At 35.1% G+C, this 26,812-nt stretch overlaps 2 protein-coding genes across 2 annotated transcripts in view; one reads left to right on the plus strand and one right to left on the minus strand.

Moving 5' to 3' along the window:
* LOC118196116 (tubulin polymerization-promoting protein homolog) overlaps positions 1-26,812 on the plus strand; it is a 208,287-nt gene that overhangs the window by 37,601 nt on the left and 143,874 nt on the right. The gene's annotated exons all lie outside the window — the stretch shown is intronic.
* The window catches only part of LOC118198888 (repulsive guidance molecule A-like), a 135,891-nt gene that overhangs the window by 32,942 nt on the left and 76,137 nt on the right, over positions 1-26,812 (minus strand). The window contains exon 3 of the mRNA XM_085821536.1: positions 13,590-14,098. Within this exon, the coding sequence (XP_085677662.1) occupies positions 13,590-14,098 (509 nt within the window). The remainder of the gene's footprint in view (positions 1-13,589; positions 14,099-26,812) is intronic.

Consider the following 26,812-nt stretch of genomic DNA (forward strand, 5'->3'; position numbering starts at 1 on the left):
AAGGGTTTTTTTCTTTTACCTGGAGATCTTCGTTCAGTTTGTTCGGTTTAGCTGTTATATCCGTGAGAAAATACAGATCGAATAACCAATTATTACCGTCCAATTCTTCATAACTTTCGTTTCCGGATTCTAAAAACTGCTTTATTGGCGAAAGAAATTCTACAACTTGTTGAAGTACTACTTTTCCCCTGCTGAGCCATCTACACATCGGAATAAAGCAATAAAATTCCATGTTCGCTATCAAGTTCATCAGTCAGCAATCCATTATTTTATAACGCCTTGCAAGATATCTCTTATGACTATAAATGCTTACCATATTTTAACAATTAAGCAATATAAATGAATGGTTATTTTTAAAATATTTTTTGTTCCTAGTACCTAATCGGGCTGGCGAACGCATACAAAACGATCGGCGAGGCGAGCACACTTGATATTGCGAGCACAAAGTTGGGCATCGCTGCCCTAGGCACTTGACATTTGGGATCCCCCAACCATCTCGAAGCTATTTTGGAAATTTAGCAAATTAAATGCATTAGTACAGAACATATAATTTTAGACAACTTTAATGACTTTAATAAACATTACAATTCAGAATAATACAATCTATGTTACTATAGTTACGCAAAATGTAGTAAAAATCTTTATTATAATATTATTTTCAATAGAGCTTTTTGATAATGCAAGCCAGGCTTTTGAAGTTATGTAAAGATTCCACCACCGGGGCCCCTAGCCCTAGGCAGAAATCCGGCACTGGTTCCAATAAATGAACAATTTCGTTATTCTAGTAAAAATAAAATTCCAAGTGCAGGTAAATCTTGCCCATAGTTTTGGGCACATACAGAACGCCCAATGCCAATGCCAATATGAAGAGGTATAAGAAGGCGGTTTCTTAGGGTATCTGTCAAATATCTACGAGTTATCCAAGAGGTTAACTTCCAGCAACATTAGTTATATCAGGGAGAAAGTTAATGCAGACTTTTACAAAAATTTACTCTGACGAAGATACCAACAGAATATTAACACTCTCTGGTTGCTGCAGCTCTTGCACCAGCTGTTTCAACCGATTCAATGGAAGCAGTTTCTAACGAGATACATTCTGCGAGAGAAGAAGAATGACCTCTTTTGTTTATATTCGCTACGCATAAGTCACGTAATTTCTGAGGTCATCTACATTGTTTACATTAGCTGTATATAAGCCACGTGATCTCTTAATGTCATCGGAATATATCTCATTCCCCAAAATTGGCATTTCGCACGATCTCGGGTAATGAGGTGTCAACTCAAATCTTCGAATTTTACAAACATTCTGAGAGTCAGCACTCCTGGGTTGGAAAACTGTGGAATTTACGATTTCGTGATGGCACAACCATACAAGCGCAATGAAAAATAGTTATCTCATAGGGCCGTTCTTCTTTAACTGCGAAATCACAAAGGATCTCCACCTCAAGCCATTTACCACAATCAGCACAATTCTGGTTCAAACACTAAAAAGCAACTTCCTTCGTAAAAACTTCAAAATAAAATATCATAAACTATTTATCCATCAACTGTGAAAATTTGAAAGCTTCATAAATATGATTCCACAGGGCGATTCTGATCTGATTAATAATATTCTCAAACTATGTACTTCTACAAGATATAGAAATTCTTCCACACTCTTCAAACACGGACTTCTACCTAGACTTTATATTTTTAGTTTATTACTTTATTATTTATTAATTTTGCTACATATGAAAATTCTTCCACATTCTACAAGATCTGGACTTCTACATATGGAAATTTATATATATTTATATCGACTTCTACATAGAATTTATATATTTTTTATTTTTATATTTTAAAGTTATCTAAGTTTAAAGTTATATTATGTAAAGGGAAAACCCGCACAAAATTTTACTCAGCAGAACAACTTAATAAAAAAAATCGCATACTAAAAAAATTAAAACGAAATAAGCAATATCGGTTAATACAAATATTAATTATCCTATTATTAACCAACTTCCCGTTGCAAAATCTTAAGAATTCAAATGGCATAAAGAAAGTTAAGAACTTTGTTTCAAAAAAAATCATGCAGAACTTTTTATATAATTAAAACATAATATAAAAATTACAATGAAATAAGCAATAAATCTCATATTTTTAAGAGAAAACAATCAGCAGTCTAGTATCCAAAGCAGTGAATCAAAAAAATGTTGCCAAAACCCCATTTCTAAAAGAATGAAACTATTCAAAATGGTGCGATTTCATCAAAAAAGATTTTTAAAAAAATCTGATTCGAATTTTGAAAAAAATCGCTTCTAGGTGCACTTCGAAGCTCTTGTCTAGATGCACCTATGTACCAAATTTCGTAGCCCTGGGTCTATTAGCTTACGCGCAGCACGAACTAAAGACACACAGACTCTTTTATTATATGTAGAAATTCAACATTCCTAATTACTTATGTTTCGTACATTAACCAATTGTAATGTAACATGTACTCTAAATTGTTATAATTATTGTTATAATAAATGCCGCTCAGGTGCAGATGGTGGGCAATTCCCATCAATACAACATACAAAGCGAAGGTCTAAATGATGGTGCGGCTATTCTATTGATGATCCTCTGTCTCCTAACCTTGGGGTAGATACACCACAGTTAAGTTTGAATCAGTGTTCCTAAGATCAAATGATGGGATTCCATGAATAGGACAAAACACCAGTGTCGCTTGGTATTTATGCGATTAGTGTCCCAGTGTCCCCACGGAACCAGGTAATGGATTCCGAGAAGGATAAAATGGCCAGCGTGTATAAGGAAAGCACCTGCAATGTAAAAGATCCAGCTTACTTTCTGAAAGTTTTGGAGTTTTCTTAACCTCTCTTTCTTCGCAGTACGGTAAAACTTGATAACCTACGTGTATATTCGTAAAGTATGTGTATTATCCGTATGTATGTGTGTATAGTACTACTGCTTATCTACAAGCAAAAATTCAAGCCGATTCATCAATTATGAGTGAATGGGTAAGACGTTTAACACGATGTTGATAGCTTATACGAGTGTGTACATATCATGTGTACATAGTGTGTATATTTCTCGGGCTGAAATTCAAAATCTCCGAAGACCGACACACTAATGCAATTTAACTCGCCAAGAAAGCAGGAGAGACAAAAAAAAAAAAAAAAAAAATTGCAGTGATTTTTATCCTACAACGAAAGACCAGAACCCATTACAAACCATATCAAAAAAATAAACGAAAAAAAATCTCTAAAAAAAGGGGAGGGAATGGTGTTAGAACTCTACGCAAAGACAAACTATTAAACGTGGGTTGTACTAATCGCATAAATACCAAGCGATAAAGAAAAAAAAATATTCCAATATTCTGCGATCTCACCCCACCATTCTTCCTTCCGGCCGTGCGGCAGATTCTCCAACTTGTGAGCAAGCAAAACGAAAAAATGCTTCATCTCCCCCCCCCCAAGCTAATGGGGGATATGAGGGTCGCAAACGAGAAAAGCATCGGAAAGGCATCTTGGGGTAGGAGAAGGAGCTTAACGAGCTCCAAGGTCTTCTGAAAGGGGAGCGGCGACCCCGAGGGTCGAAGCAAGGGAACCGTTATCACGTTGCTGATGTTCTGCTTATAGGTCAGAATAGTATCAAATCTCAGGTCTTTGGCAAAGAAATACTGTTTCTTAACCTGTAAACCTTGTTTTAGAGTCGGGTCGACTCTCACACTAGATAGTTTATTAATCTTTTTGAGGACTGTAATTCCTAACCCCTTATTACTTTTAATAGTTTCTTTCTTTCTTCCTTCCTTTCTTTTTTTTTTTTTTTTTTAATTATTCTAATGTCCGACTTCGATATATTTGGTATAAGAGTGGACATAATTTCTTCTGGTTATTTTAAAATCCCAGAAGCCCAATGGTGTAGGCTATGTCCCTTCTTTCAGAAAGGGTTTTAGTATCTTTTCTAGGACTTAAATCATCGCGTTGCATATAAGTAAAACGGTTCCTTGTGGAATTATCTCTTACGACTTTTTGTTCTAGGGCAAATCATGCAAATTTTGGGATATGGGACATACCAAATCTCAAAGAATTATATAACGTCTAAATTTCGTAAAATCTAGAGATTTTTACAACAGTAGTATTGTGTAGTAGTTATGTATAGTTGAGTGCGTGCAGGTTCGTAATCGATTGAATGCACACAGAAACGATGAGAGATCGATAAAATTTATTTTACCAAAGAGAAACACTTCGCAGTTCTGGAACTTTCTGGAATACGAGTTACAGCTATTGACAGTATCACAGATTACAATCAGGAGTTACACCTCAAACTACTCCGTTAATTAAAAACGTTAAACAAAACGCAACTAAAAAGGTGAAGCTTCTTCCTCCGAACTCACGTTGAGCTAAACAACTGAGAAAAACTGACTGCGTTTTTGAAAATTATAGTGCGTTTTGGGGAGGGGGGGGGGGAGAAATCTGAATTTATATAATGCCCAAAAGGGCGTTTTTTTAACGTTTTGTGTGTTACCTTTCGTTTTGTGTGTTCGCGTTCTTCACACTTAAACCACATAAAATTCAATTCGACAGCAATATCACAAAATATTATATCTTTACAATTTCCGATACACAGTCTCGCGCGCTGGAGATAAAGATGTTGTTTTCCGTACTGTGCTGCAATTGCTTGCTTTGACATCGTTGAGTTTGTTAATTAAAAATTCGTTAAAATTTTACAAAATTTGAAACAGATAATAAAACAATTTCGAAATATAAAATTCGGGCTTTCGAGTGCCCATGTTCGATTGGAAGACTATGTTATGCAAAATTGGATGGCTCTAGGTACCGTCGTTTTCTGACAATGCGAGAAACATTCATGCAGATTCTTCATTATTTAGTTTCTTTAAATTTAATACATGGCGATAATACTGGTGGCAACAGTTTGTAAAGTGAAACAACGCAAAATGCCATTTTGAGACTAATAGCCCTGGCCTAACGCCCTTTTGGGCTAATTAAAAAAAAAAAAAAAAGTGTTTGGATATTTCAACCTACGCACTGACTGAATTTGTGATGACGGCAGAAATCGTGTGTGCACATGAACCTATGGCGTCATAAATTCACGTGCTACTTCATGGTTCTTCTCCTGCTATTTTAGCTCAAACATTTGTGACAACACTGCACCCCAACTATGTGCTTCAGAAGAAAAACTTAAAAAATAAATAAATAAATTCAATTTTTTAAAAACATTTGAAATAAGCCAAAAACAGAACCTGTTTCTATTTGTCGTCAGACGACTGAGATATACACTATTTCATCTAAATAAAAATTTAGGTTGCTGACGGTCGAAATGACGGGATTATATTCTTCGACGGATGCACATGCTAGCATATCTAGTGTTCTCAGCTCGAACTGATCATTAGTATAGCCATGCGCGTATACACTGTAATAACAAATACGAGTGATGCGTGTACATGCGCATATACGTTGTAATAATAGATGCACACTCTTGCCGCCGATTTCAGTAGTTTACGTATGAAATCAAGTAAGAGAGAGATAAAAATGTTGTACATGATTTCAGAACGGGCCAGGTGACACAATTACAAAGGTCTTCGATCCGCGGGCCACCTTTTGCCCACTCCTGACCTCGAACGCTAATTTCTCTCCAAAAAAATGAAGAGTATAGGCATTCAGAATCATCACAAGTTGATACTGATGATCCAAATACTACTGAAAACTCTACAAATGCGTTCATATTTAATGGACGTCAATAAAACCAACTTCTCTGAAGTTTTGAATTAAAATGCTAAACAGGTTTCTAGATTAACTTTCGAAAGATTCGAATGACAAAAAACGAAGGAAGATACCAATTTTGGAATTAAAAGTAAAGCAAAGTTTCCGAACTTTGGAATCAAAAACGCTTAACAATTTCTTATTTTATTAGAACAGGAAAGATCTGACCGATGAAAACAATCTGGAAGGTTCGGGTTTTCGGATTGCGAATATTTCAGGATTCGTGCGATTCGAATATGTTATAAATTTAATCTTTTCGAAGTTTTGAATTTAAAAATGTTTAAGTCAAATGACAAAATAAATAATAATAATAATAAATGATAATTCTTTTTTTTTAATGCGAATAAACCTAAAACATTTCCTAAGTTTTGAATCGAAACACTAACAATTTCCGTCGTTAGAATTCGGATGACGAAAAGGTTTCAGCTTTCGGAGATTCGAATTTGTTATTACCAATGAAAACCACATTTCGAATTTTCAGTTTAGATTTTTCCACACTAGTGTGCCTGCTGTACAAGATATGTACAACCCATAAGGACGATATTGCAAAGCACATAGAAGTAATTCATACAGTCCATCTACAACATCCTGGAGATTACCGAACGTACAACTTACGAAAATACATGTAGTAATTTTATCAGTATGGCCCTCGATTAAACAAGCCCATCTTCTAGCCATTCTTTAAAATCTGACACATGAAGAGACAAGATGAAAAATTCTGCAACTTTTTTCGTTTTTCCATATCTAACCAAATACCAGACATTCCAAATTTCATTATAAAATGTGGTTTTAAAACTTACACAACTTATCCTTGTACAGACTATTAAATTATACATATTTTCTCATCACTTCATTTAAACGTATTATTACCTCGAATTTCATTACAGATATATTTCTCATTCAATCAAACGTTTAAAAAAATAAAAAAAATATTTACAATTTAATTACGAATTATTTACAAATTAAAAAAATATATTTACAATTAAAATTAGAATTTATACGCAAAAACAAGCAAATCGGCCAGCGGGAACGAAGACAGATTTTTTGGTGCACAAAACTAAAAGATTACTTTTGGTTCCATTCGGCAAAAAGACACTGAAGGGGAGGCAAAGTCCCTTAATTCACAATTCTAAGAGTTTCAAATGTAAATAAATAGCGGCCTCGTTAGGTTTAGCGGCATTTAAACATTGAACCAGTTGATAATTCTACAACAGATTAACCAAAGGCATAAAAACCTTAACCGGGACATAAAAACCACATAATTTAAAGCCAAAAATGCAAATTAACCGATATAATAAAAACAGAGCTCACACAACCGGGTAATAAATATATGTGCGTTTGGTGCGGCCGATTGCAACCGAAAAGGGAGATGCATAACTACATATTATAGCAGTCTCATATACAAAATTTCAACCTTCTACAGTAATCATTTTTTAGTTATGTGGGATATATATACATACGTACATACAGGCGTCACGAAACAAACCCTTCTGAATCCATTTTACGTTTTTTTGGGGGGAAAAAAAAAATCTAATGTGTACACCACATGACTTCCTTGTACGGAATATTAAATTATACGCATTTTTCCTGCATTTCATTTGAATTTATATCCTTGAATTTCATTAGAGATATATTTCTCATTCAATTAATTCAGTTCTCACCTCGCGACAAGGCAAAAATTCAAAATATCTGTTATTAAAAATTGAAAGATATAGAAAAACATATGACACGAAATACAGTTAAAACAATTAAAGAAAAAAATTTTTACGATTAAAATTACAGTTTCTACGCAAAAACAAGCAATTCGGCCAGCGGGCAAGTTATATTTTTCGGTGCACACAAAATCTGCCTTTAAAAAAAACCTAAAAATCTGCCTTTTGTAAAACTTTTTACTTTTGGTCTCACTTGAAGATGTAGAAACTGACCTAATTTGTTGTGAACGCTATGCTGAGTCAATACGTAGAATAATTTTATATAACTCAAATGATAATTCCAGAATGGATTAAGCATAATTCGCAATAATAAAAGAAAACGTTACTTTGTTGTTGCGAAGCTTATTTTCTCTAGATTGGCAACAAATCTATTATTCTGCTAAGTTTCAAATATGGCTGCTGTGGTAAAAAAAATCAGGCTTAGCCACACTTTAAACACTTTTAAATTGTTGATAATTCTATAACTATACTAACTATAACATGCAGCTTAACTAAAGGCATAAAAACCTTAACCGTAAGATAAGACTAACATAATTCAATCATTTTGAAAGCGAAAAATGCACCATTTACAAACAATATAAGAATAAAGAAACTAAGCTCACTGAGCCGAGTATCAAATATATAAATATATACATATATTTATACATTTTTGTTGCGGCCGACTGCAACCAAAAAGGGAGATGCACATCTACATGTTATAGCAGACGCACATGGATAGTATCGTTGAAATGTGACAGCCGACATTTTTCACGATTGCAATACTTCCTTTTCTTCCTGTAAGGAACTAGACGGAATTTAAAATAAATAAATAAATAAAAGGTACTTAAGCTGGCAAAACAGCTTCTCTCTTTTAATTGGACGCGTGTTCCACAACAGTTAAAAAATTCAATACAGTAGACATTTGGATCAACACGTTACATCGGAGAGGCATATTTCTTTATTCAAATATGAGCGGCCGAGCGGTAAAGTCCCTGAACACTGGTAGTTCGGTCCGAGGTTCGAATCCCGCGAACGGAATGGCTGCGTGGATGTTTTCGTGGTTTCCCCATGTGTAACATGTATACGAGCCAGTTTCCCTCAGAAAGTCCTCCACGAAGGCATCCCATCCCTTAGGCTGATAGCCCTCGAGGCTTTGCCGTAATTAAAATAACCTAATTTAACTTTTATTCAAACATGAAAATAAAAACAAAAAATTCTTACGCTTGGGTGTTTAATTAGCTTATTCAGCAATAAATGCGCATAAAAATCATGACAGATATATCCAAGCTTTGAAATAAAAATAAACAAACACCAAACGATTATTCTGCACTGAGGAACGTACCATAATGGTTTTAGAGACATCTTTTTATTATTAATAACAAAAGCTTTGTTATTAATAATAAAATCAAATTATTACTGTTAATAAAGCTAAATAAAGAGATAATTATTACAAGAAGCAGAGCCGTGCCAAGATATTTTTTCACCTGAGGCAAAAAGGTAAATGCGCGCCCCTATATATATATATATATATATATATATATATATATGCATCAAAATATCTATATTTGTATTAAACAAAAGTAAATGTATTAAATCAAAATATCATAATTCTTATAGCATAATTATACCATAATTCTTAAAGTATTTTTAATCGTAGCTTTATAAATTCAGAAAAATAATATGGCCTAAAATTTTCAAATGAAAATGTTAAAAAATTCCCCTTTTTTTTGGGGGGGGATAAATAAGAAATAACATCGAAATGCACATTGCATTAATTTCCAGGTTTTCTTGCGATTCTTCCTATTGTTTTATTAATATACGTTTGCGAAGCTTATTTTCCCTAATAATAACTGACAAATTTTAAAACATAAAGTAATTTTTGAATTTAGTCAAATTCGTGACGCTTCTAGTGATTCACCTGAGGCAAGTGACCCTTGCACCGGCACTGACAAGAAGCACATTTTACTGATTTTAAATTCGTCAATTTGCTGAGCTACACGTGGAAAATTGCAAAACGAAAAATTTTATGGTGAGTCAGATGGCAACACTCGGAGAATTATCTTGTTAACTACAGTTGCAAGTTGGAAAATAAAATAAAAAACTAAAGCTCTTACGGTGTGTCAAATGGCAACGATAAAAGAATTACCTATTTAGCAGGCTAAAGGCTAAAGATATTGGAACGACAATACTTGGCGGATCACACGAACTGCAAAGCTCTGATAACGTAACGTAAGAGCCCAAACAAATTTGTATAGGCCATTAATGACATCTTATAACATCAAAAAGTAAGTACGGAAAATGCAAGGCACAGTCATCATACAAGTCGCACAGGGGAAAAAAAAAAAAAAAAAAAAAAAAAAACTGAAATGTTTTAGATTTTAAATTACGTCCAAAGGGGCGTTTTTTAACATTTTGTGTGTTACCTTTCTTTATTAAATATCATGTTCCTCGCACTTAAACCATAAGATCCAGTGCAACAGCAATATCGCAAAATAGTTTTAAAACGAGCATATCTTTATTATTTCCGATACAGAGACTCACGCGCTGGAGATAAAAATGCTTTTTCTGCACAACGTTGCCATTGCTCGCTTTGAAATCCTTGAGTTTGTTAATCAAAAAATTCGTCAAAGTTTTAAAAAATAGGAAATCGATCATAAAACAAATTTCAAATTTCAAATTTGGTCTTCCACATGCTCATATTCGTTGGAGGATTACGTTATTCAAAATTCGATGACTCTATGTACCGTTGTTTTATCACAATACGAGAAATATACATACATTTATGCAGATTTTTCATTATTTAATTTCTTCAAATATAATGCAGGACTCTAACATTTTGTGGCAACAGTTTGAAAAGTGAACCGACATTTATGAGTCCGACGCAAAATGCCAAAACGAAACTAATAGTCCTTCGGGATTCAAATCCCTTTGGACTAAAAAGAGAGAGACATAAGATGACAGCACCGGATACGATTGAAACACTGTCATCCGGTACGCAATTAAAGCAAAGATTTTCTTCTATACTTTCACATAACAAATCATAAGCATATCCGGTCTTTTGGCTTTTTCTCAAGCTACAAATGATTATTCATATCGTCACGAGAGAATCTTGTGTTTATGTAAATTATATCACGCTGCTTTTACAAAACTCACACACACGGGTGAAAAAATTTTTTTATTTATTTATTTTTTTTTTTCTTTTTTTTCATGGGAAATAATAGGAAAATGAGATTATTCTATATAGTAACTTAAATAATAATTTAAAATAAATCTGAAAGGTTTCAGATTTTTAAATTACGTCCAAAGGAGCGTAATTTTAACGTTTTGTGTTACCTTTATTTATTAAATATCATGTTCTTCGCACTTAAATCCAATAAAATTCAATTCAACAGCAATATCGTCAAAAATTTTTTTAAATGAGCATATCTTTAGAATTTGCGATACACAGTCTCGCCGCGCTGGAGATAAAAAGGTTTTTTTCCTGTACAACGTTGCCATGGCTCGTTTTGAAATCGTCGAGTTTGTTAATCAAAAATTTGTTAAGGTTTCACAAAATTTGAAATAGATAATAAAACAAATTCGAAATTCAAATTTCGGTCTTCCAAGCGGCCATGTTCGGTTGAAGGACTGTTATTCAAAATTGGATGGCAAAATTGGATAGCGTTGTTTTTTCACGACACGTACAGAACACTCATGCATTAATGCAGATTCTTCATTATTTAGTTTCTTTAAATATAATACATTGCGATAATATTTGGTGGCAACAGTTTGAAAAGTGAACCAACGCAGAAAGTGAAATGCCGTTCTGAGACTAATAGCCCTTTTGGGTGTAACGCCTCTCTGGGCTAATAAATTAAACATCTTAGTTAGGGATGGCAACAGCTTCTATTACAATGTCGAGTTTGATTTTCGAAATAAAATGGCAAAAATAAGACTTAAAATAATTTTTAATAAACACGGAATGTTTCTTTTAATTTATCTACGCTACACTCACTGTTAATATCCATATAATTTTCTCGGTACAAAAAATAATTTGCAACACGGATTGACGCACGCACAGTTTCAAAATCATTGCAGTGACATCCCCCTCAAAAAATGGGAAATAACCCCCCTCCAAAAAAGGGGGGCTTCATTGCAATGATTGATACCCGAAAATTCGTCGCCTGCAGGTAAAAATTCTGATTACAATTCTTCCCTCCGCTTCAACATTCCCGTCTTTTACACATCATGCTTCCGTTAACAGTTTTCAAGAGACGTTGGGGGAGGGGTAAAATCTCCACTGTACAGCGACTTATTACGCCACCCCCCCCCGTAGTTAAGATAAAAAAAAGACCACAAGAGAATTTATTACACACGCTGAGCATGCACGTAAGCATTGATAAACTAACTGCAACCGCATCCTCTTCAGTCTCACCTCACAGGCAATTAACACTCGGGAAGGACACAACAAAATACAAATAACAAAAGTGACTTTCTCTTTTAAACGCGATAGAATTGTGTATTAGTTTATTTACAAAAGTATGCAAAAGGAATGTAAATGTTTCCATATTGTCGCGAGCGTACGGGTACAAAGAACCCATGATAGCTTGATAAAATTTACCAAAAGAACCACTTTACAGGTCTGGAACTTTCCACCAAAATACTCGTACAACTCTTCAGAGTACCAAAGTGTACAATCAGTTGTTACACTTCAAACAACGAAGGACGTTAAACACAACGCAGTGCAAAGCGTATGTAAGAGCTAAGCTGTCACGGAGATACCTCAAACCTCAATACTTCGAACCACGCTGAACTAAACAACAACTGAGAGCACAGGCTCTATCCAATTACAAGATCTAATCCTTTCCGCTATCATACAGTGTCTAGATCTCAAGAGTGCAGACCGTGAAATGCAGTACAGCAGAAAAGGGTGTAAATAACCGTTTTTACCTATCACAACTCTGACAAAAAGGCGCGGACTTCGTGCTCACTAAAACATCCACTACTTGCGGTGAGAACTTAAAGGTAAATTTAACAATAAATTAGAAAGGTAAGAAGTAATGTTTTAGACTTCACAATTTAATTTAACCTAGCAAGCTGTGTCAGCAGCCTACACCGGCGATAGACTAACTAAACGACCGGAAAGCGTAGCCGCTACGAAGCTGCAGGACGAAATAGCAAACGTGCGCTATACAAGGGAAATCACGCTCTGTCTAAACCTCTGAACTCACCCGCTTTTTATACCCCTTTCCGTTCATGCCATAAGCATCTTCTTGTAGTGCCCCCTTTCCTTGATGCCCTAAACACCATTTGTGGTGCTTTCTTTCTTTGATGCGCATTTTCGTAGTGCGCCCTTTCTTTAAAGCCCTAAGCACTTTTTCGTACAGCGTCCTTTTCTTGATTCCCCCAAGCACCTTTTTATGATGCCCCTTTGACGCCCTAAGCACTTTTTTATGCTGCCTCCTTTAATTAATGCCCTAAACATCATTTGGGATGTATCCTTTCCTTCATGGTCTTAGCACTTTTTCCTGGTGCGCCCTTTACTTGAGGACCTAAGCACCTTTTTATGATCTTTTCCTTGACGCCTTAAGCATCTTTCGTGATGTCTCCTTTCCTTAATGCCCTAAACACCATTTGCTGTGCTTCGTTTCTTTGATTCCATACGTACCTTTTTATAGTACACCATAAGCACCTTTCTGTGGTGCCCCCTTGATGCCCCACACACATTTCTGTGGTACTTCCTTTCTTTGATGTCCTAAATACGTATTATTTTGCTTATGTTCAATCCAGCTTTGGATGTATAACGGTCAACCACCACGGATCATTCTGCGGTTACTACGTAAAGAGGATCTCCATCCCAGACAGAGAGACTACCAATAAAGAAGCTTCTTACAAGCTCTTTAGTTCAATACTGATCGGCTGAAAACGTACTTTTTGAAGAAAAGAGGGGAAAATTGCATATTTTCTTTCAAAAACAAGGCTGGTAGGAAAACTGCTTGAAAGAATTGTTTGTCAAAACAGACGTGTGTGTTATAATAGATAGTGCGTTCATACTTGGATAGGAGCACAGTTCTTTCTTTTGCAATAAATTAATAAAAAGTGGTCGTACAAACAAACAACAAATGAAAGGGGGGCAAACAACATTTTTCTTACTTACCTTCGTAATGGCGGTGGCCATGGAGTCCTTGCTGACGGGTTCATTCGTCACCTGCACTGCGACATGAGGATTGTCCAGAAGTGGCCATGCACCAGCCACACCACAAGTCTGCAATTCATCGTAGAAAGTGCGCAAGTGGGGATCTCCAAACAGGGCACAGTGACTGTAGGTAGCTGGCGACCCACCAGCCGGATGGTAAGAGGTGCACTCGGGGTGATTCTTCTGGGGTCTCCGATGTCCTCCTCCTGGAACCCTGACCGGTGGCTGTGCTTCGGGTCCTCTTTCTAACACTCGGACACAGTTATATGTTCGAGTCCACTGGCCAATCAAAGACTGGACGGAATGGTATTGCAAATCTCCTCTGCAAGAGAGGGCTGTGTGGCGTATGCAATCAGAGTAGCTACGAAGAATACTGCAGTATGGGTAGTTAGAGCCTTGGACTATATCTTTCATGTTGCGTTCGAATTGTCTGTTGCAGAACTGAGACCTGCAGTCTGAATAAGACACAGCTGAAATGAACAAAAATGTAATGTTAATTACTTTATGAATTTATAACAAACAAAACTACATCAACAGACGGTAGTTTTCAAATATTTGTTCAATAACGGTAAATTAATGCTATTAAGCTAAGCATTCATACGGTACATCCACAGTAAGAACTATTAAAACTTGGGGGGGGGGCGACTAGAAATAAGCCAAGCCTGATCATGGGATGGATAAGCAAGCTTACATGTATTTAATATCTTTTCTCACGCGAATCTTGAACTTCCATTTCTCACTCTGTTATACAATGGTAAAAAGAAGCACGATAAGAACTTTATTGCTAAGAAATAAGAACATTTTCAAATAATAGTTTTTAACTTATTAAGGTATACTACCGTATTTATTCGCGTAACAGTCGGCCTCACATAAGAGTCGCACCCCCGTTTTAAAGCCGAAAAAATCAATCATCAAAAGTGTATAATATGGTGTAGTAGATTTCCTCCGCATAATAGTCGGAGTTAGACTTTGAAAAATTGGCAAAAAAGTGCAACTATTACGCTAGTAAATACGGTACATTTAACTTTGGCAAAGCACTCTAGGGCTGTCTGCTTAAAGGGAGATATGCCTTCGTGGAGGGCTTTCTAAGGGGAACTGGCTCGCATAGACGTTACACATGTGGAAAACCACAAAACCGCTCGTGCAGCCAGCCCGTTGGTCGAGACGACCCGAAAGTATACGGACGCAGCACACTGGACAATTTTCTCCGGTAAGCCTAAATTTGATTTAAAATCATTATTTTAATTAAATACGTTGAATTTTCAGTTTATTATCATTGATAGTCTCTGCATATGCTGTGATAAAAGTTTAAGAGATGTTTAATGAAAACAATTAGGATTACATTCGTCCATAATGGTCTAATGGGAAGCAAATATTAAGATGCTATTTGAGGCGTACGGGAATGCTTGTGCCTTCCAAACTACAAATATTACAGTCAATCTAAATACATCATTAGATAGATGAGAGATCACATAAGCAAACACGCACACAAAATTAAAAACTCGAAAAAAGGCCACATGCATAGTATCGCAAAAAAAGTAGGGAAATTTTGATGACGTCAGAACTCCGGACGCAGGCGCAAACGCGTATAAGTGGCAAGGTCGTCTGGTAGGCAGTCGCGCGTAAACAGTCAGTGTGTTTATGTGGTGCTTGCTGCATTTTATTATTATTTACTAGGAATATAACTGAAGACATATTAAATTCTGCATCCTATTCGCATATCATGGTCCAATTTTGCACAGGATCATTTTGAATGAATAAATGTTATAAATAAAAATAAAATAAGACATACGTGTGCGTAAAATATTTTGTTTGCTTTATGCATTCTAAGAACGGAGTCTATCGTCAACTGTTTTCCTTTTAAGAAAATGTTTTTGCATATTACAGACTATCTTCTTGACTTCTTCGTCAAAATATAAACAAAAAAAAAAAAAAAAAAAAAAACACTAAAAGGCAATAAGACACAGCTCTTTGCGCTGTTCTACATATCTTCCAATTCCCCTGATCCGACAAAGAAAAACACAAAAAATTTGGAACCGGAAGGGCATATTGAAGGAGAAAGCAATGTGCAACATTATTCGAAAATATAACGGACTTTGACAACTATCTAGTGTTGTTTAAAAACTTAAAAGTTTCCAATTTGTAATCACACAAGTGCGATCACTGGTGGCTTCGAGACACAAAAAGACTGGTCACATAGACACCGGTTATCATAAATTTAAAGAAAATCACAAAAATAGCGATAACTCCTTCAAAAATAAACCAAACCATGTATAATTTGAATATGTTGCCAAGTAAGAGTAGCTGAGTAAAACTGCAATATGCAAATTAGTGGTGCTGCACTCGGAATACGTCATCTGCGAGGAGCATAAAAGTTCATGTTTGAGAACAAGCCCACACATTTCACTGTGATAATGACATCAGAAATCTGAGTTAGCCTATTCGTAACAATGATCTCCAGGCATCATTTGCCTGCAGAACTACGATAGAAAGCCATTGGGAGACTAGAGAGAGGACAAAGTCAAACAGAAGTGGCCAGATGGCTAAATGGGAGTCCTTCTGTGGTTCGTAACACTTTGGAGGCAATTTCAAATCACAGATTCGGCACCTACGAGGTTCAGCCAAGGACGGCCAACTGCTACGACGAGCGCCGATGACCGATATTTGACATTATGTGCACTCAGGAATAGAACCGCTACTACGACTCTTCTTAGATCCTCCCTTGCTGCAGCCAACGGAAGGTTGGTGTCATCGTCAACTGTTCATAGAAGGCTTCACAAAGGTGGTCTGTATGCGAGGCGAACAACCATTTGCGTGCCGCTCACGTCACGCCATAGGAGGGACCGTTCGCAATGGGCACGACATGTCCATCGGATGCCTGATCAATGGAGGGCTCTTCTTTTTACGGATGAGTCCAGGTTTAGTCTAGAAAGCGATAGTAGGCGTTATTTGATATGGAGAGAACCTAGAACCCGTTATCATCCGTTAAACATCCGTGAAAGAGATGCGTACGGAAGAGGCAGTGTCTGCGGGGTGGCATCTCTTTGGGTGGACGCACAGACCTCCATGTCTTTCCAAGGGGAATCGTGTGATGCTTTCCTGTTACAGGATGACAACGCAAGACCACACAGGGCTCGCATCGTAGATGATTATTATCAACAGGAAAGAACTATGCGCATGGAGTGGCCAGGTAGATCCCCGGACTTGAATCCTATCGAGTACGTTTGGGATGCTTTAGGGAGACGTCTAGCTGCTCTCAGCCGCGCTTGCAACTGTTTTGCAGGAACTGATAGACCGCATAATTGAAAGCATCACACATCGCTGTATGTGCTGTGTTGCTTCTAGAGGTGATCACATTCCATACTGAAGGTACTTTTCCTATAGCAAACTGACACCTTCGATTTGTTCATTTTATACATGTGCTAATTTCTATACTAGCATAACTGCCTGGTAATTTCTTTTTATGTTATTTGATACCTTACTATGTGTTGTATATTGTGGGTAAGTTTCATAAAATTCTGCATGCAACTTTTGCAATAATCGTAATTTTTCCTTTATTTATGATAACCAGTGTATGATGCCGTGAACAGAGAATCGCGTGATGACGCACGTGATCACGGTCTTGAGCGGGTTAATAAGAGAATAATAAGTGTTATGACAAGATGATGATATACAAAAGCGTTATCAATAAGGAAAGAGATTTTTACCAACAACACTCTCAAGTAATACGAGTTCAGAGTGAGAAGTAGATTGTGAAGAACAAATATTAAGTGCACGAAAAACAAAGAGTAGACAGCCCCCCCCCCAACAGATTGATAAGTTTTGACATTAAGAGGAAAGCAAATACAAGATAGTTTTCTGATATCTTATCAGAAAGAAATTGGATTTTTTGCTTTATATAAAATGACTCTCTAAATTCTTAAAGAACCTGGTTTACGATTAATGTCCGACCACGAACTGGACGAATCTCGCTGGCACTCGTCCAAAGTGTTAAACCTGTTGAATGCGAGCTGAAAAGAGCACTTCACGGAATTCAAGAGTGTGCATTAATAAGTGTTCGATACAGTAAAGATTGATACAACCATCTTTTAAGCAGTTATTAAATGTAATTAAATGTAAATTAAATGAAGAAATAAAATAGCAAAAATGACTCTCCGAATCATAACCAATTACTGATAAGCTTTATGCTTAACGGCTTGCCTTAAAAAACTGTATAGTAAAATCCAAATATTTGGACAAATTGGAACAAAATTTTTCTGGATATCTGAAAAATCCAGAAAAATGAATGTTTCTGAAAGCGAACTATACTTTTTAGCTTTAATAAAGAGGAGAAAATTTTAAGGGGAAAAAAATTAATGCAAAAGGGTCCAGGTTTTTACAGTCATCCAAAAGGGATCTTTTATACTTTAATATGATTTATCAGTACATATTATCGATAGAGATGGTCCAGGTGAAAAAGCGAAATGTTTCACAAATATGCATTTAGATGAATGCAATTAGACGACTATGCATTTATACTAACATGGAAACGTTATATATCTTCTGTATATTTAAAAGTGAAAAATATTTAATTTTTTTAATTAGACATATCCCGACTTAAATGCATTTTTATTTAAATCAATTAAATTAAAAAGTAAAAAAAATAATATTGTTACGAATTTCGTATATATGTAAAAACTTTTAATAAAATTGTAGTATTTTTTCTGTAATGCAACATGAAACGTTTGAAAGACATGAAGCTCTGCCAAAAAGATAAAATTACAGGGGCAAAGGTAAATAAATGGCTATCTCGGTAAACTGGCGATATATCGATACATTATACAAAAGATGTTTCAATTTCCGATATAAGTTCATTAAAATTGTTCATATAGATACAAAATCTGTAACAGTATTTGTTGCATGAAGAACAACAAATAAACTATACGGATAATTAGAAATGACGATAACAGGAATTCTAAAATATTTACCATTTGTTTCAGTCTTTAATAGTGAAACTGGAATTTCCTGATGTTATACATACTATATTAATTACATATAGAACTTAAATGGAATTTAAGCTTGAGGTGATAATTTACTTCACATAAATGGATCGAAAATGCTCGACAAAAAAGGAGCTATCGTGTATTCCGATCTTTTCTACTCATCCCTCAGTCCATTTCGGACCAATTTCGACGATGAACTCGAGGAAATTAAGAGTTGCAACTGAACAAATTATTGTTTACACAACCCAACTCAAAAATACTGTTATTTTCTCAGACTTCCATTCAGGCATTCAAGCAATTTCTGCACATAATGTCGCGGAATCAAAAATTATTGAATCTTGCAGAAGAACTCTGTATCTTCTAGCCTCAGAAGGGATAACTGTTGTCTAAGGCTGCGTTCAGACAAGGGTATAAATGTCTTAACTGGTTTAAGCCCAGCCTCGTTGCTAGGTAACCTGACAAAAACTGCTTTACGGGCTTTGACATAAGGTTCGAAGTTTTCAACCTTATGCCGACTTGGTATAAGAGTCGACCAATCAGAGCGAACGCGCGAAACCTGAATGGGGAAAACAGATCGGGAAAGCTGTAGACACATCCACGCATGCGCAAATTTAGCTTCTTTAATTGGCTATAGCTTGCACCCGGTCTCGCAGGTGTGAACGGAACTACCACATTTTATGCCTGATGACTAGGCCTTTTATGACATTTATACCACCATCTGAACATTTTGCAATAAAATAATAGTGGATATCATTTACATCAATGAAACGAATAGTAAAAAATACCTTGAAGAAAAATTTGTGCAGTTAAATTACTTGAAGAAATTAAGAATAAGAAGTGGAGGGACTTGATTGGTAATATCCCAGACTCCCAGCTCCATCGCAGTTACAACCTTTCGTTTAGAAACCAGATCATCATTGTATCTGCACCGCATTGGTGTATATGACAGTCCCTTCCGTACTTTGTACAAGCAGAATTCTGAGTGGGTAGAGATCATTTGCTAAAATGTTCCTAGTTGAACGAAGAAAACCTAAGCCCATATTGGTAAACTAGAAAGTTGATCTAGTTCACATCCAGAGATTATTATTATTATTTTCAATTATTATTATTTTTTATTAGTTGTTACCGTGAAAGACCGAAATTGGAGAATGTCGACATTCACCGGAGAATGTCAACATTCACCAAATACGTCGGTGAAAGATCGAATATTTCTTTACATTCTTGTACATTCGGACCCTCACCGGTGTATGTCGACAATCACAGATATGCTCTGGGGTACGTCGAAAAGAGAGGAGTATATGTACACGCTGCCATTCCAAAAGAAAGTGTTCCACAAATAAATGCAGTTATAAAAGAGGGCCTCTTGTGCAATTCAAAGTGTCATAATAGTTTAAGTTGTCGCAATAAATAAGATTTGACTCACATAATTTGGTAAGTTTATAACTTCTATTATTTTCCTTTCTCATTTTGAATGTACTGTGTGTTTTAAGTTCTTATATTCTTAAGTTCTTATTCCGAGTCTCAAGTGCGTTTTTTCGCGAATTAGTACATGGTGAATGTCGACATTCACCGGTGTAAGTCAGAAAGAAGTGTATTTGGAAAATATTTCGGACATACACCAAGCGACTATGTGAATGTTGACATTCACCGGTGAAAGTCGACATTCTCCAGATTTCGGTGTTTCACCGTAGCATAGTCATTTGTTATTCCATTTTCCAGTTTTGTCGTAGTTATTGTTATTGTAATGAGGTTAATTACTGTTTTGTCTTTTTGTATTTCTATTTTTAGCCCAAGGGGGAGTTAGACACAAAAACGGCTATTGGTCTCAAAACGCCATTTTGCGTCGTTTCACTTTTCAGACTGATGCCATCAAATATTATCGCTATGCATTACATTTAAAGAAACTAAATAATGAGGAATCTGCAAGAATGCATGAATGTTTCTAGCATTGTGAAAAAACAACGGTACCTAGGACCATCCAGCTTTGAAGAATGTAGTCCTCCAACTGAACATGGGCACTTAAAAGCCCAAATTTCGAATTTGTTTTATTATCTATTTGAAATTTTGCAAAACTTTGTTTGCAAATTTAAGAAGTTTTGGAATTTTTGATTAATAAACTCAACGATTTCAAAGCGAGCAATGGCAACACTGTACGGGGGAAAAAAAAACTTGAGCTGAAACTTAAACTCTTATTTCATGCCTAAAGGCAACCAAGAACAAGAGTATAAAATGTCAAGTCGCGTTAATGAATTCCTTGAAATTCGAAATAAAATAAACGAACTAAGAGAACAACTAATAAAGAGAGGGAAAGAAATTAAAAGAAAAAGTTGCGCATCCACCTGTAATCGCAACCGCCCTTGCCACAGCCTTCTTACATCACTTTCCCTTTTGATGAGGACGTAATACGGTTGCGAATTCAGAATTCCGGGATGAAAAGGACACGGACGATTCTAAGAGAAGTTTTTCCTCCAGAGAGATGCGTAGTTTATTTTTTTCTTTTTAATAATTCCCAGCAGTTAGGTAAGCACAAAATGTGGAAATCACATTTTACAGTTTTGTCAGTTCTACGTTTCATTCGAATTGTCAAGTCGTATCCTTGGCGAAACGTAATTTACAACAAACAGCCTTGAAATTTCATTACCGGAAAAAATATTCTTAAAAAAAAGGTTCGCGCAGAAAATATATATATAAAATGACAAATGGATTAAAACCCAAACAATTAGACATACCTTTCACTTGAATTTTACTTTCTCTTCTGAATTTCCACCTTATAGTATTATATTACATTTGCAGTGAATTATTATGTGAATTTTTAAAGCGTGGGCAAAATTATGAATGCAATCTTTTGCACCGACAGATTCGATATTTTGTACTTGTAGGGATTTAATAGTTGAAAATTAGAATCTTTTAACTAGATCTAATGTATGCAAATTCAAAATTTCATTCAGTTATAATTTAATAGCCTTTTCTCCTCTGCATTTAATAGTAAGGAACTAAACCCCCACAAAAAGTCTGAAACAGCTAAGAAATACGGGTAAAAATTCTTAGAAGTAACACTCATAACTTTGTAGGAAAAGTTTGTCGTAATAGACAGATTTACATAATCAGTTTTCGGTGGATAGGATACGGCCTGCTTAATAAAAAACATGATATGGATACTAAATGACCGTTTGGTATATCTATTAAATTATACAAACGTTTTGCTGGACTTCATTTGAATTTACTTCCTCGAATTATTCTAACTCAACCAGTCCCTCTACGTAAGTTGAAACTGACATCAAAATTTGCAAATTTTGAAATTAAATATCTCGCACAATTTTTGTCGTACGGGAGTCAAACATCTCGTATATTTATTATTTCATAATGAGTATAAAATTTTTCCGAATGTAAGTGCAGATATAATGCAAGAAAATAGTCGAAATGGATTCGGGAAAGATCAAAATGCATATTTCCATTGACATCGGATAGCCTAAATTTTTCGCGATTGCAACACTTCCTTTTTACTTCGTAGAAGGAAGTATAAAGTGCTTTTTTATGAAAATAAATAAATAAAAGTTTTTAATAACATAAGCTTTTATTTAAATGTTATAAAATAATGAATGAGCTAGAAGTAGAAAAATAATTTATCATACAGTTTAATGGGAGCAAGAGATTAAATAATTCTCTTTACAAAATCAATCACCTACAATTTTATATCGCCAATAATAAATGTATGTGCTTCTAAACAATGAAATATGATAATCGAATTGCATTTCCAAAAGTATAAGACATTCATTAAGAATACTCCAAGCTTTTATTATTCGTGATATAGAATTGTAGGTGAATTTTGTAATGACAGTTATTTAATCTTTTGGTCCCATTAAACTATATGATGGATTACTTTTCTGCTCCTAGTTCGTTCATTATTTTATGCGCTTTTTAAAAAAGTTTTTTTTTTCTTTATAAAACTTATTTTTTGATTTTTCGCTTGATTTTTTAAGCAACATTTATCGGCTGTTTCTAGATCTAAAAACTGAGCAACGAATGAAGATTTGTTCTTGTTATGCAGCTCATAACCTGTTGTTCTACACCAAGGTGTCCAAATATTTCTAACCGCGAGCCAAAAAATCCTCTTTTGTGCGTCGAGAGGTGACGACCTTTTACGGTGCTTGTATTGTTTGCAGAACAATGGGAAAGGGAAACACTCCTAACCGGTATAAAGTTTTAAAAACTTACAATTAAAAATATTGATGCGGGCACCACATCACTTCCTATTAAATTATACATATTTTTGGCCGCATTTCATTTAAACTTATTTCTTCGAATTTCTTTAGAGACTAATTTTCTTCTACGTGACAAGGCAAAATATGCATGAAAACTCAAAACATCTTCACTAAAAATTATAAAATAAAAAAAAAAAAAAAAAAAAAAAAAAAAAAAAAAAAAAAAACCTAAAACTTCGAAATTAAAATTAGAGTGTCTACGGGAAAACAAACCATTCACCAACGTGCAAGAAGACAAATTTTTCGGTGCACAAAACTGAAAGTTAAAGTTTGGTCCCTATAAGCAAAAAGATTTTGAAGTTGGTGCACCAACTGACTTAATTCACTATTTTACTAAGAGTTTTAAATGCAAACAAATGACCGCCTCGTTACTCCTAGCACCGCTTGAACTTTTAAATTATCGATAAATTTAAAATTATCAGGTTAAATAAAGCATAAAAACCGTAGCCAGAACATAACAATAACCTACTTCTATCACTTTTAAAACAAAAAATGTACAATTTACCAACATATACGAATAAAAAAAAAAAAAAAGCTCATCTTGCCGGGTAAGCGAGTGGGTACATATATACGTTTGGTGTGGCCCACTGCAATAAAACAGGGAGGTGAACAATTAGATGTTGTAGCAGACCCATATACAAAATTTCAACGTTCTACAGCTATTCGTTTTAGAGTTATGCGAGAAACATACGTAAGTACGTACAGACGTCATGAAAAAGAACCTCTTTTGACAGATTAAAAACAGTTTCATAGGAAATTTTGTTTTGATTTACTCCATCTCATATTCGTTGTTTTAAATGTTGTTTACCGAACAAAAAAGAATTTTAACTTTATGCCGTTCGTTTCTCCTGATTCGAAGACTGAACAAAGCTGGAACTGTATTTTCAGTTTGATTTCATGAAGCAGCATCCAATTTCTTTGGAGTCTAAAAACTGAAATTTAAATTGGAATAAAGGGTTTGATTTTATACAATTCATTAAAGACTGCATTCTGAACAAAGTGTAAACGGTATATTGATTTGAGATTTTGCCGATATATCTCGAGAACAGTTTCAAAGCCATTTTTAAGTACTCTTGCACAGTTTGAAGTTGCAGCTTTCAGATATGTAAAGGCAATTTGAAAGACGAGCAGAAATAATTTTTCTTAAAATTCTCAAGAACCGGGAATCTCGAAAGAATATAAAGAAATTCTCGAAAATCCTTTGCGATTTTTTTTTAAAATTAATATCAAGGTTTTTCGATGCCACATTCTCATTTTGAAGTGTGTGCGTGTATATGGTGTGGAAATATATAATTTGAATTGTGTGCGTGTGTATGGTGGAGAGATATATAGATCTTCCATACATGGAAAATTATAATTTGCTAGACGACATGCCGTATTTACTCGCGTAATAGTCGCACCCCCTTTTGAAGCAAAAAAGGAAAAAAAAAAAAAAAAAAAAAATCGTCAAGTGTGCACTATTGTGTAACATTCCCCGCATAATAATCGCACCTAGACTTTTACAGTGAAAAATTAGCAAAAAAAAGTGCGACTATTACGCGAGTAAACACGGTCATATTCCCCTCCTAACTAATGTTAACTTATGGTATTGTTCAGAACCTCTTAACTAATGTTATTGTCCAGAACGAGCGAGTCCAAAAATCTAACGAGTAAATTTAATTTCCGAAGAAAGCGATTACAATAAGAGCAGCTAATTATCGCAATGTTATTTCTTTAAAAGAAATCTACATTCCAATAAGAATAAAAAGTAATATTAATAATATAATACTTTCAAACAAAAACAACGCTTGTAGTGAATCAACGCAAAATGCCAAAATGAAATTAATACTCCTGGGCAAATTGCCCCTTTGGACTAAAAATCTGAAAGGCCGTCGAGTTTGTTAATCAAAAATTTGTTAAAGTTTTACAAAATATGAAACAGATAATAAAACAAATTCCAGTTTTGGGCTTCCAAATAAAAAGAATATTATCCAGATGCCCATATTCGGGTGGAAACGTACGTTATTTAAAAGTCGACGGCTCTACGTATCGTTGTTTTACCACAGTGCGAGAAACATACATTTATGCAGATTCTTCATTATTTAATTTCTTTAAATATAATACAGGGCGATAATATTGGGTGGCAACAATCTGAAAAGTGAAACAACGCTCGCAGTGAATCGACGCAAAATGCCAAAACGAAATTAATTGTCCTTCTGGGCAAATTGCCCCTTTGGACTAATAAGATATTTTTATTTCCATTTCTCTATAACTTAATCTCATCCGTTTTCACTGTTGTCTTTGCTACTCCCTAGGCCTTAAATCATCCATAAATAATTAGAGAGGAGTAAACTGGAGGCCTGGCTGGGCGAAATCGTAAGACTGCATATCAGTTCGTGCTGGCGAGTTGTGTCGTGGCCTTCGAGATTAGAAGGCCATGGTTGTGTTCTTGTACAGTTCTTGGCCTTGTGAGGGGTCGATTGTTGTATTAAAGCTGGCATACCGTTCAACAGTTGAAAGGGATAGGTTCGGCGAGACGGAAGGTAGTTTGCGGGGTTTTGTCTTTGTGAGTAAAATAAAAACAATCACCAAGGGAAACTCGTTCTCTCAACGTACTGAGGAAGAGAAAAACGATGCGAATATTTTTAAAATTTCAGACCCTAAGCTCGGTAAGGAGTGATGGAAATAGGCGTAGAAATACGGAAAGTGTCAACACAAAGAGTAGAAAAGTAATTTTTTTACGCTGGCCATACTGTTTTAAGAATAAATCATTTGTTTGATCTCTCATAGAATTTTCCTGCAACATTAGAAGCATACATAATCAACCTGACACAAAGCAAAGATTTTTTTATCCTATGATCAATCGGGCCCTAACGACTGCTCGTGGAGCTCTAAACAAATAAGCAAAAAGAACTCAAACACGATTAGATAAGAGATAACAAGTAGGTGGCAACCGATGTGTAGGCTCAATGTTCACCACAGAAAAACAATGCGAATACTTTAACTCCGAAGATAAGAAGAGGAGGCAAAAAACTCCAAAACTTTTTAATCTATTCTTAACCGGAGATCGACATCTGTTTCTTAACCACTACGATTCAACAAGTGTTTCGACATAACTATTTTTCAGATATTCGAATGAAACGCACACGATCGCAACAGAAAATGCACACAAATAACAAAGATACTGAAAATAGGTTCCGATAACGAAAATAGGTGTTTTCCCCCTTCCCTAACGTTGATTAATTGTGCTGTGATAATTATAGCCACCTTCTATGACGCACGGAGGGGTCTTATAAAGTCTGACTTAATCGCGATTCGCTTGTTCATAATCCCCAGAGATAAAAATATTAAATTAAAATAAGATATATTATAATTAGATAAAAATATATAAACTTGACATGAAATAAATATTTTTCTCGAATCAATTTATGAACCTTTATAATGATCCTTTCAAGAGCATTAACTTTCCAATCCTCAAAATGATGCTAAATTTTCAGTTATATGTATTACAAGGTTTTTTAGCCCAAAGCAGCAGCCCAGAAGGGCTATTAGTCTCAAAACGGTAATTTGTGGCGTTTCACTATAAACGGCGAATCACTTTGAATTGTTGCCACCAAATATTTTAGACCTGCATTATATTGAAAGAAATTATTAAATAATGAAGAATCTGAATGAGGGTATGTATGTTTGTAGAATTGTGAAAAAACGACGGTACCTACAGCCATCCAATTTTGAATAACGTAATCCTCCACCCGAACATGGGCACTTAAACACCCGAATTTTGAATTAGTTTTATTATTTATTTCAAATTTGTAGAACTTTAACGAATTTTGGATTAACAAACTCAACAATTTTAAAGGTAGTAATGGCAACGGTGCGCGAGACTGTCTATCGGAAATTCTAAAGCTATGGCTTTTTTTTTTTTTTTTTTTTTTTTTTTAATATTTGGTGATATTGCTGT

Source organism: Stegodyphus dumicola, chromosome 8 (genome assembly GCF_044657685.1).
Source record: "Stegodyphus dumicola isolate Sdum_Otavi_A_Nest chromosome 8, ASM4465768v1".
Classification (NCBI taxonomy): Eukaryota; Metazoa; Arthropoda; class Arachnida; order Araneae; family Eresidae; genus Stegodyphus; species Stegodyphus dumicola.